Here is a 12,283-nt window from a genome sequence, read left to right on the forward strand (position 1 = left end):
AAGTCCTGCTCCAAGTCGAAGTCAAGTTTCGCTCTTGAATCCCTTCCACAGAAAGGTCTTCCTCACATTCAAAATTCTCAGATAATTCATGTGGGAAGCTGGCTTTTTATGTAGTGTACCAATGTAGGGACACCATGCAAAAAGTCCAGATGATTCTTATTGGTTTACAGGGGCTTACTTTAATAATCCTTAGTGCTGTATTTCTGGTAGTGTGATCAAGCAGCTTAGCTTATCAGAAGAAACCACCAGCAGTTTGCTTTTATCTGCCCTTGTGTGTCCGGGTGCAGAGGTGCTGGGCGCATTGGTAGCCTTGAGCACTACACATTGAAGAGGGACCTGCAAAAGAAAGGCTGCAAGGGGGGGTCTTGGGGACAAGTTCGGCAGAACCCTAAAGGGGGACTCAGCTTGTAACGGTTTCAATGGTACAGGGACTCAGTTGGTTTCCATGAAACCGGGCTGGGGGGCTCGTGTGCAGAGGTTTTTTGTCTAGAGGGTGGCTGAGGCTAGTGGCTCTCATGGGATTTTGGTGACCTGCAGAGAAAAAGAATACAGGGCAGCAGGGCCGCTGTCAATGATGGCCTCGTGGTACCTGGACTGGACATGCAACAAGCATTGGCAGCTGCAAGGGCTTCAGTACTTAGGGTATCTGATAGAGACTTCTAGTTGCAGATTCCTTACCTTTGAATTTCCCAAGGCGTCAGACTGAATCAGGAGATTTTTCTTCAAGCAGTACCTCTGCGCAGTGTCAGGTGGTTTCAGTCGACTTCGTTGGTGTCGTGCTCGCCGTGATGACATTGCGGTCGTATATAGGCGCCACCCCGGTGCGCTGACATCAGTTCTTTTGTTTCCACACCAGCCTATGCGCATAGCCGGAGAAAGGCTACCTCAGTCATTTTTTTATTAGATCAACACTTTTGTAGAATATTTGACGAGTTTGTAGATGCATCGAGGAATGTCCCGCAAGACTGGATTCAAGCTCTGCGACTCCTGTCACCGAACTATGTCGGTGACGGATCCGCACCTCGTGTGTTTCTGGTGCCTGGAGCACGATCACGACCCAAAGTCTTGCTCTGAGTGGCGGGCCATGAACCCGAAGGCTTTGAGGGAGCAGCCTTTAAAGCTAATGGCGGCCCGACACTCGAATCCGTGGTGCTCACAGTCCCGTTCGAGAGGAAGGTCTCGAGACCGGCCGCCGAGTCACCACCACTCTCTGTCCTTCAAGTCATCGGGACATTCAGGTCACAAAAAGAAGTCGAAGAAGGATAAGTGTTCTTTGACTTCACCCCGTCGATCGGATGATACGACGCGGAAAGAGCGTCAACGCTCTAGGCCTCCGTCAACGGAGCTGCCTTCTGGGTCGCCCCGCGCTTCCCCGACTCCCCAGGAGCTGGAGCCACCCCCACCCAACTTAAATAATTTTACAAGGCCATGCACCTCATTTTTGGGTGGTCCGACCCACCTTCGGAGCCTTCGTACACAGGTGAGTCGGTTGAGGTCTCCTCAATTTCAAAGCAGTCTGCTTTGGCCTCAGCTCTGGAGGTCCGCCTCGGATCCATTCGCGGATCCGTCCCGACGCTGGTCGTGCCACAGCGACCTTCCCCAAGTGTTGGGTCAGACGTCGACGCTCCTGACGTCAGTTGGACCCACAATCGACGTCGATCACATCCTCATACCAGATGACCCGGAGCCGGAACGACGTCGATCAACGCCAATCCCGTTCTCTATAGGCTCTCCTGGGCCCAGGGTTAATCCAGACCCTTATTCTTGTGGGTATGGATACAGGGAGATTATGGAGGGGACGCTGGACCCTTTAGAATACCAGCTTGACCCCCATATGGATTGGGTGCAGGATTTGGGTGATGCCAGTGTTCTAGACACCTCCCCAGACACTGGTATGCTCTCTCCTCCTAGCTTGGCTGCAGAGGAAGGTGCTTCTTATTCTATGGTGGGGAGAAGGGCGGCTGAGGTCCTGGACCTCGAGCTACCGTCTGTGGAGGTTAGGCCTAACATCCTAACTGACGTGCTTCAGCTGGGGTCTTCCTCTTCTGAGCCCTTTTACCCTTTAATGAAGCACTGACAGTCGTCCTTTTGGGTACTTGGTCCAGACCCAGCACAGGGGCTCCTGTGAATAGGACAATTGCCCACCGCAATCGACCTGCGCTGTCAGACCCGAAATTCCTGACTCAACACCCCACATCTGAGAGCCTTGTCATCCAGCCTTCTTCTTCATCTGGCGCATTCCCTGCCGCACCGCCAGATAGGGAATCAAAAAGACTGGCTAATTTGAGGAAAAAGTTGTTTTCTTCCAACAGTCTAGCGCTGCGGTCCGCGAACACCGCATGCCTTTTGGGCCGCTATTCCCATACTCTCAGGGATACGGTCGCGCAAGTGCTGCCTGCAGTTCCGGAGGAGGCCCGGACTGTCCTGTCCCAAACCATAACAGATGGGAGGTAAGCAGCTAAGTTCATGATTCGTTGTGGACTGGATACGACCGACTCTCTGGGCAGATCGGTTGCATCAACTGTGGCATTGAGATGCCATGCCTGGCTAAGAACATCTGGCTTTTCAGAGGTTGTCCAGCAATCATTGATGGACATGCCCATTGACGGCGCACGTCTCTTCGAAGACAAGGCAGACACTGCACTCGAGCGCTTTAAGGATTCCCGAGCCACGGCCCGGTCCCTTGGCCTTGCGTCCACTCCTAGACCCCAGCAGTATGCCTTTCGTGGCTACGGAACGGGCACCCAACTGCGTCCTTTTCCCCCTGGCCATCGACCCGCACATGCTGTACAGGCCCTGCACGGACGCGGGATCCCACGTTCCTGGGATCAGGGAGCCAGCCGGTCACCCAGTCCAACCCCGCCCCCTCTTCAGCCTCTAAGCCTTCCTAGTCCGCAGGTACATCAGGAGCCAGTAGGTGGCAGGATACGCCATCAGCTGCCCCAGTAGGAAGTTGGCTCTGTATATACTATCTCAAAGTGAAAGATAGTGTGCACAGAGTCCAAGGGTTCCCCTTAGAGGTTGATAGTTGCCAATTTAGATAATACTAATGTTCTATTTTGTGGTAGTGTAGTCGAGCAGTAGGCTTATCAGAGGGTAGTGTTAAGCATTTGTTGTACACACACAGGCATTAAATGAGGAACACACACTCAAAGACCTAACTCCAGGCCAATAGGTTTTTATATAGAAAAATATATTTTCTTAATTTATTTTTTGACCACAAGATTCAAATTTTAGGTAAGTACATAAATTGTAAGGTACTTCACATAGGTAAGTATAGAACTATTTTAAAAGTGGACACTGCAAAAATCAACAGTTTCTGGGGGAGGTAAGAATTGGTTAGTTTTTCAGGTAAGTAAAGAACTTACACAGTCAGTCTCCTGGGCATAGGCAGCCCACCGTTGGGGGTTCAAGGCAACCCCAAACACCCAGCAACACAGGGCATGTCAGGTGCAGAGGTCAAAAGAGGGCCCAAAACACATGGGCGCCTATGGAGAACAGGGGTGCTCCGGTTCCAGTCTGCTAGCAGGCAAGTACCTGCGTCCTTGGGGAGCAAAGCAGAGGGGGTTTGTAGAGCACTGGAGGGGGGGGGACACACAGGCACACAAAATACACCATCAGCGGCACAGGGGCGGCCGGGTGCAGTGTGCAACGTAGGCTTCGGGTTTTGTGTTGAAAACAATGGAGGAATCCGGGAGGGTCACTCTGGTGATGCAGACATTGCACAGGGGGGCTTCTCAGGCCAGCCACCGACTGGGTTATGATGAGGGCCGGCTGCTGGTCACTCCTGCGCTGGTAGGTGGTTTCTTTCGGGCCTGGGGGCTGCGGTGCAGTGCTTGGTCCAGGCATCGGGTTCCTTTGTTACCAGGCAGTCGTGGTCGGGGGAGCCACTGGATCCTCTCTGCAGGCGTCGCTGTGGGGGTGCAGGGAGGTCGATACAGGGTGCCCATGTCATTGGAGTCACCTGGGAGTCCCCACAGCGTTGTCCTGAACTTGAGCCGGGGGAGTCGGGTGCAGCGTGTGAAGACTCACGCTTCTGGCGGGAAGTTGAAGTCTCTTTAAAGTTGCTTGTTTTGTAGTTGTTTCTGGACAGAGCCGCTGTCCTTGGGAGGTTCTTGGTCCTTTAGGTGCAGGTCAGTCCTCTGAGTCCTCAGAGGTCGGTGGGCCAGCTGGATGCGTCGCTGTGCAGATTCTTTGAGTCTGGAGACAGGCCGGTAGGGCTGAGGCCAAGTCAGTTGTCGTCTCCGTCGTCTCTGCGGGGCTTTCAGGTCAGCAGTCCTCCTTCTTCTTGTAGGTTGCAGGAATCTGATTTCCTGGGTTCAGGGTTGCCCGTAAATACTAAATTTAGGGGTGTGTTTAGGTCTGGGGGGCAATAGCCAATAGCTACTGTCCTTGAGGGTGGCTACACCCTCCTTGTGCCTCCTCCCTGAGGGGAGGGGGGCACATCCGTATTCCTATTGGGGGAATCCTCCAAAACCAAGATGGAGGATTTCTTAAGGCAGGGGTCACCTCAGCTCAGGACACCTTAGGGGCTGTCCTGACTGGTGGGTGAATGCTCCTTGTTTTTCTCATTATGTCCTCCGGGCTTGCCGCCAAAAGTGGGGGGCTGTGTCCGGAGGGACAGGCATCTCCACTAGCTGGGATGTCCTGGGGTGCTGTAACAACAGGCATGAGCCTTTGAGGCTCACCGCCAGGTGTTACAGTTCCTGCAGGGGTAGGTGAGAAGCACCTCCACCCAGTGCAGGCTTCGTTCCTGGCCACAGAGTGACAAAGGCACTCACGCCACTTCGACCTATATTAGATCTTCGGTCCCTCTATCTCTTCCTAAAAAAGGAGAAGTTCATAATGTTGACATTGGCTCAGGTCCTATCTGCCCTGTATTCCGGAGACTGGATGGTAGCGTTGGTCTTGCAAGACGCATACTTCTGCATTCCCGTCTTGCCAGCCCACAGTTGTTACCTACGATTCGTGGTAGGTCACGAGCACTTTCAGTTTACCGTGCTCCCCTTTGGCCTTACCAGTGCCCCTCGGGTGTTCATGAAGGTGATGGTAGTGGTGGAAGCTCATCTGCACAGGATAGGGGTCCCAGTCTTCCCCTACCTCGATGATTGGCTGTCGAAGGCGAGCTCACCCCAGACAGTCATCTCCCACCTCCAGACTACAGTGAACCTTTTGCATTCGCTGGGGTTCACTATCAGCATGCCGAAGTCACACCTGACTCCTTCTCAGACGCTCCCTTTCATCAGAGCTGTTCTGGATACAGTGCAGTTTCGGGCAAAACCTCTCGAAAAGCAAGACCAGGATATTCGGTTTAGGAAGTTGGCTCTGTATATACTATTTCAAAGTAAGAAATAGTGTGCACGGAGTCCAAGGGTTCCCCTTAGAGGTAAGATAGTGGCAACAAGAGATAATTCTAATGCTCTATTTTGTGGTAGTGTGGTCGAGCAGTAGGCTTATCAGAGGGTAGTGTTAAGCATTTGTTGTACACACACAGGCAATAAATGAGGAACACACACTCAAAGACTTACTCCAGGCCAATAGGTTTTTATATAGAAAAATATATTCTTAGTTTATTTTAAGAACCACAGGTTCAAGATTTACAAACTATACTTTAAATGAAAGGTATTTCACTCAGGTATTCTAGGAACTTTGAAAAATCGCAATAGCATGTACAGTTTTGGCAAAAATGGCAATAAGCTATTTTAAAAGTGGACACAGTGCAAAAAATCAACAGTTCCTGGGGGAGGTAAGTAAATGTTAAGTTCACAGGTAAGTAAAACACTTACAGGGTTCAAAGTTGGGTCCAAGGTAGCCCACTGTTGGGGGTTCAAGGCAACCCCAACGTTACCACACCAGCAGCTCAGGGCCGGTCAGGTGCAGAGGTCAAAGTGGTGCCCAAAACACATAGGCTTCAATGGAAATAGGGGTGCCCCGGTTCCAGTCTGCCAGCAGGTAAGTACCCCCCGTCTTCAGAGGGCAGACCAGGGGGCTTTGGTAGGGCACCGGGGGGGGACACAAGCAGGCACAGAAAGTACACCCTCAGAGACACAGGGGAGGCCGGGTGCAGAGTGCAAACAGGCATTGGGTTTCTAATAGGAATCAATGGGGAGACCCGGGGGTCTCTTCAACGATGCAGGCAGGCACGGGGGGTTCCTTGGGGTATCCACCACCTGGGCTAGGCAGAGGGTTGCCTGGGGGTCGCTCCTGCACTGGAGTTCGGTGCCTTCAGGTCCTGGGGGCTGCGGGTGCAGTGTGGTTTCCAGGCGTCGGGTTCCTTGAAGCAGGCAGTCGCGGTCAGGGGGAGCCTCTGGATTTCCTCTGCAGGCGTCGCTGTGGGGGCTTAGGGGGGTCAACTCTGGCTACTCACGGGCTCGCAGTCACTGGGGAGTCCTCCCTGTAGTATTGGTTTTCCGCAGGTCGAACCGGGGGCGAGTTGCAGTTTCTTGAACATGGCCGCTGTTCAGAGGTCGCTGGACCCTGTTGGATGTGTCACTGTTTTCTTCAAAGTAGGGAGACAGGCCGGTGGGGCTGGGGCCAAATCAGTTGTCGTCTCCGTCTTCACTGCAGGGCTTCAGGTCAGCAGTCCTTCTTTTTCTTTAGGTTGCAGGAATCTATCTTCCTTGGTTCTGGGAGCCGCTAAATACTCAATTTTGGAGTGTTTAGGTCTGGGAGGGCAGAAGCCAATGGCTACTGTCCTAGAGGGTGGCTACATACTCTTTGTGCCTCCTCCCTGTGGGGAGGGGGGGCACATCGCTAATCCTATTGGGGGAATCCTCCTTCTACAAGATGGAGGATTGCTAAAAGTAAGAGTCACCTCAGCTCAGGACACCTTAGGGGCTGTCCTGACTGGGGGGGTGCCTCCACCTTGTTTTTCTCATTATCTCCTCCAGCCTTGCCGCCAAAAGTGGGGGCAGTGGCCGGAGGGGCGGGCATCTCCACTTGCTGGGATGCCCTGTGGCGCTGTAACAAAGGGGGGTGAGCCTTTGAGGCTCTCACCGCCAGGTGTTACAGTTCCTTCAGGGGGAGGTGAGAAGCACCTCCACCCAGTACAGGCTTTGTTCCTGGCCACAGAGTGACAAAGGCACTCTCCCCATGTGGCCAGCAACATGTCTGGTGTGTGGCAGGCTGGCAAAAACTAGTCAGCCCACACTGGAAGTCGGGTATGTTTTCAGAGGGCATCTCTAAGATGCCCTCTGGGTGTATTTTTACAATAAAGTGCACACTGGCATCAGTGTACATTTATTGTGCTGAGAAGTTTGATACTAAACTTCCCAGTTTTCAGTGCAGCCATTATGGTGCTGTGGAGTTCATGTTTGACAGACTCCCAGACCATATACTCTTATGGCTACCCTGCACTTACAATGTCTAAGGTTTGGCTTAGACACTGTAGGGGCATAGTGCTCATGCATATATGCCCTCACCTGTGGTATAGTGCACCCTGCCTTAGGGCTGTAAGGCCTGCTAGAGGGGTGACTTACCTATGCCACAGGCAGTGCGAGGTTGGCATGGCACTCTGAGGGGAGTGCCATGTTGACTTAGCCATTTTCTCCCCACCAGCACACACAAGCTGGCAAGCAGTGTGTATGTGCTGAGTGAGGGGTCCCTAGGGTGGCATAAGACATGTTGCAGCCCTTAGAGACCTTCCCTGGCATCTGGGCCTTGGTACCAGGGGTTCCAGTTACAAGGGGCTTACCTGGGTGCCAGGGTTGTGCCAATTGTGGAGACAAATGTACAGTTTAGGGAAAGAACACTGGTGCTGGGGCCTTGTTAGGAGGGTCCCAGGACACTTTCAAATCATAACTTGGCATCAGCAAAGGTAAAAAGTCAGGGGGTAACCATGCCAAGGAGGCATTTCCTTACATTTGGGATATGATACAGATGTTTCAGCCTCTGTCCTGGATTTCGGTGAGAATGACTCTGAGGCTGCTGGGCCTCATGGCCTCCTACATCCTGCTGGTTCAAAATGCCAGATGGCATGTGCGGGCTCTGCAGTGGGACCTGAAGTTCCAGTGGGCGCAGCATCAGGGGAATCTCTCCGACAAGGTCCATATCTCGGAAGGAACTGTGAAAGACCTGCAGTGGTGGTTAACAAATCAGGATTGGGTCACGGGCAGATCCCTCTCCTTTCCACAACCAGATCTTACGGTCATGACAGATGCGTCACTTCTGGGATGTGGTGGCCACATGGGAGAAGAAGAGATCAAAGGCATCTGGTCTCCAGCGGAAACCCAGCTCCATATCTATCATCTGGAGCTCTGAGCAATTCGACGAGCATTGAAACCATTTCTTCCCTCCCTCAAGGGGAAAGCAGTGCACGTGTTCACAGACACCACCACCGCCATATGGTATTGCAACAAACAAGGCGGAGTGGGGTCATAGACCCTTTGGCAAGAGACCCTTCGTCTCTGGACGTGGCTAGAACATCAGGCCATTTCCCTGGTGGTTCAACACCTGGCAGGCTCCTTGAATGCCAGAACAGACGAACTCAGCTGACGATGCATGGTCGACCACGAATGGCGTCTCCATCCGGAGGTGGCGCAAGATCTCTTCCTGCAGTGGGGAGAACCTTGGTTAGACTTGTTCGCTTCCATAGAGAACACGCAATGTCAGCTGTTTGGCGCATTGGAGTTTCCAAGGTGGCACTCACTCAGCAACGCTTTTCAACACGAGTGGAATTCAGGCCTTCTGTACGCCTTTCCACCAAAACCACTTCAGCCCAGAGTTCTGAAGAAGATCAGGCAAGACCGGGCCCAAGTAATATTGGTGGCTCTGGACTGGGCACGAAGAGTCTGTTATCCCGAGCTTTTGAACATGGCCAAAGCTCCTCTGATCAGACTGCCCCTTCGGAAGGCTCTTCTGTCGCAGCAGCAGGGGAAGGTCCTCCACCCGAACCTGTAAACTCTGCGACTTCTTGCGTGGATATAGAGCGGCAACAGTTCACATCTTTTGACTTGCCACCCGAAGTCTGTGGCTTTATCTTGGCAGCTAGGCGTCCCTCAACCAAAACTGTGTATGCCTGTCGTTGGAATAAATTTGTGGCATAATGCATCAACAATTCTGTTGATCCTCTATCTGCTCCTCTCTCTCAAGTTCTTCTCTTTATTCTTTCCCTTGCCTGGCAGGGTTCCACCTTGGACACTCTTAAGGGATATCTCTGTGCTATCTCTGCTTTCTTAAGGTTATCTGATCAGCCTTTCTTATTTAAATCTCCCATAGTTGGGAGGTTTATTAAAGGCCTCACACATCTGTTTCCTCCTATCCCAATTATCATGCCCCAATGGGATCTCAACCTGGTCTCAACTTACCTTATGTGTACCCCGTTTGAACCTCTTCACAACTGTCCTCTAAGGCTCTTAACTATAAAGACTGTCTTGTTAGTTGCCATTTCTTCTGCCTGCAGAGTTAGTGAACTCCAGGCTCTGTCATTTAAGCCACCTTTTCTTGACATACATCCTGACAAAGTGGTGCTTCGCACAAGGGCTTCTTTTCTACCTAAGATAGCGACACCCTTCCATGTCGGACAGTCCATCACCTTGCCTACCTTTTATGCACCCCCACATCCCTCTCATGAAGAGGAGAGACTCCACCGTCTGGACCCAAAAAAGAGCGTTGGCGTTCTATCTTGATCGTACCAAAGACTTCCGGGTGGACGATCAACTCTTTGTGGGATATGTGGTTCGGAGTAGATCATGCCATGGGAGGGGTGACTGAGGTCAAGCAACCAATCCTGTTGTTGAGCGGATGGGTTTGAATGAGGGCACACACAGGCAACAGAACATCAATTAAAACGCACATAGCTAAGCCACGAAATAGGGCAGGATATCCTCTTTCCAAAAGTGTTAAAACTAGTAAAGTTCAACAAAAGATATTCACTACGACATTTACCGACCCATATTTTGGTGATACTCTAAATTATGTACATTTATTGTCTTTCAGTATGGCTTGTTTGAATGCTGTTTTCAATTGTTTGCAGAGCCATGTCCATCCACCCTTCTACAAAAACACATGGCAGACCTACTGCGTAGTGACCGGGAGATGGCTCCTAGCTTCCTGAACAGTGTACTCAACCAACTCAACTGGGCCTTCTCAGAGTTCATCGGCATGATCCAGGAGGTGAGAAACTCTAGCCAGGAAAGTTTTTGTGTTTTCTCATTGTTTGGCATTGATGGATAGAGATTGTGGTGTCCAACATAGTCCAACCATGAGCGATTTATATGGGTATACCTCTTCAGTTTTATCTCATCTAAACTTCAGGCATTAAGTAGTGGAACAATAGAAGTTCTCATTTTTTTATTTACAATAGAACTTTGATACAGTGAGGTTTTCGTATTTCAGTGTCAGAAAGGTTTTAAGTGCATGGAGCAAAAACACATTTATTTACGATGGTAGTAGTCTAAGAGTGCGTGACACTTGTCCTGGAAGAACACCAGAGAAGCGTCTTTCTATGCAAATCCTGCAACCTGATGCCCCTCCACAATAGGAAATGTCCCTGTAGCTCCAGCATTATTGATGGGAGCTGATGAGTGCCGGTTTGTGACTTCATTCTTGAAAGTGAGTATCCGGCTCAAGAATCCTGGCTCTTCAGTTTTGTATCCCTTCACTTGGCAATGTTCATTGTCTAAAGGCAGTGTGTTGGCTTCTCTAGCCTGCGACCAACGGAAAGGGTTGGTGCTCCAGATGCGGACTGCATTATCTGCTGCTACCAGATGCTGACCTCTCTCCCCTTGTGCTCATGGGGGGTACTTCAAATGGCTCTCTTTACTCTATGGAACATTTTCCATACCCCAACTGACTTCTGTTGTTGACACCAATTTCAATTAAAGTTTCTGGGACTTCAAGCTGTGTCGGCCTTCCACTACACAGGAGCACAAGCTTTTTGTTTAAGAGCTGGATCTCCTCCTTTAGTGAATATTTTATAATTAGTCATAAGAATAGAATTGTCCTGGCCACATGTGGGATCCGGGTGCTCATCTTACAAAAAATATTTGTATAAAAATGTATTGTATGCTTTTATTCTTCAAAAATATATATTTTTTATTTTTATAAAAAAGAAAATATTTAGAACCTCTTATAAAAAGGCTATATTTGAATACATATTTTACCAGCACTCCTCAATATTGATGTTTTAAATATTCTCAAAGGTGCTGCAAAGTACAGATTTACATCAGACACTAATATAAATTCTGCGTTACCTTTCCAGTAGTGTGCATACCTTGGTCAGAGGGGAAACAATTGTTTTAATTATATTTAAGTCCAAATATAATAAATTCATCCTGGTACCTTAGACAAGCCTCATACACTGCATTCTTTATTTAGGACAGACTCCTATAAAGAGTAAGATACGGGTGATATGTTTGGGCAACCCTTCCATGATGAAAAATGATATGAGGACTCCCAGGATGCCAGTGGCCTCAACACCTTTCCTGACACTGGCCTAGTCTTATTTCCAGGCTCTACCACTAAGGGAAGTTTTTCTTTCACAGAGGTTGTGCAGAGTGTGGCAGAGGTTCTCAACCTCCAGGTACCCCACTTTGGAGGTCAAAACCAACATTCTGACTGATGTTGTCCAACCAAGGCATACCAATACAAAGGCCCTGTTGCCCTTTAATGAGGCACTCACTGACACTCTCTTAAGGGCCTGGGTGACATCCTGCTCTGGTCCCCCTTTCAATCTCCAAATTGCTGGCACCATCGTCCTGCCCCCTGGGCCCCACTTAACTGACTCTGCATCCCTCTCCCATGAGCTTGGTGGCACAAATATTTACCAGCAGGACAAACCCAAATACATTTTCAACTATACTGCGCCACATTGCCAACCCAGTAAACACTCCAAACCAGATAGGGATTCTAACAGAGTTGAGATCTTTGGCAGGATGGTATTTCTTCCACAAATAATGCTCTCTGGGACGGTAAATGCCAGCTGCCTTCTAGTCTGCTAGTTTCACGCTGTCTAGGAGTCTGTAACTCGGGTCTTCTAAGGTGTCCTTGAAGATCTTCATCCTGTACTGACCTAAACAATACAATATGGCTATGAAGCTGCTATATTCACCATCCATTGCGAGCTGGATACCACGGATTCCACTGGGCAAGCTGTTGGCTCTAGCTTCTTTTTCCTTCGTCACACCTGGTTAAGATCTACAGGATTTTCTGGCTGAAGCTCGGCTCCATATCAACCATCTGGAGCTGAGAGACATTCACTTGGCGTTGAAAGCCTTCCTTCCCATCTATAGGTGTTCACAGACAACACCACTGCCATGTGGTGCTGTAACAAACAGGTTAGGGT

General features: G+C 50.2%; 1 protein-coding gene across 2 annotated transcripts in view; it reads left to right on the plus strand.

Moving 5' to 3' along the window:
• RNF123 (ring finger protein 123) overlaps nucleotides 1-12,283 on the plus strand; it is a 1,441,353-nt gene that overhangs the window by 867,131 nt on the left and 561,939 nt on the right. For both annotated transcript variants that reach the window (XM_069206868.1, XM_069206867.1), the window contains exon 32: nucleotides 9,974-10,113. In XM_069206868.1, the coding sequence (XP_069062969.1) occupies nucleotides 9,974-10,113 (140 nt within the window). The remainder of the gene's footprint in view (nucleotides 1-9,973; nucleotides 10,114-12,283) is intronic.

Source organism: Pleurodeles waltl, chromosome 9 (assembly GCF_031143425.1).
Source record: "Pleurodeles waltl isolate 20211129_DDA chromosome 9, aPleWal1.hap1.20221129, whole genome shotgun sequence".
Classification (NCBI taxonomy): Eukaryota; Metazoa; Chordata; class Amphibia; order Caudata; family Salamandridae; genus Pleurodeles; species Pleurodeles waltl.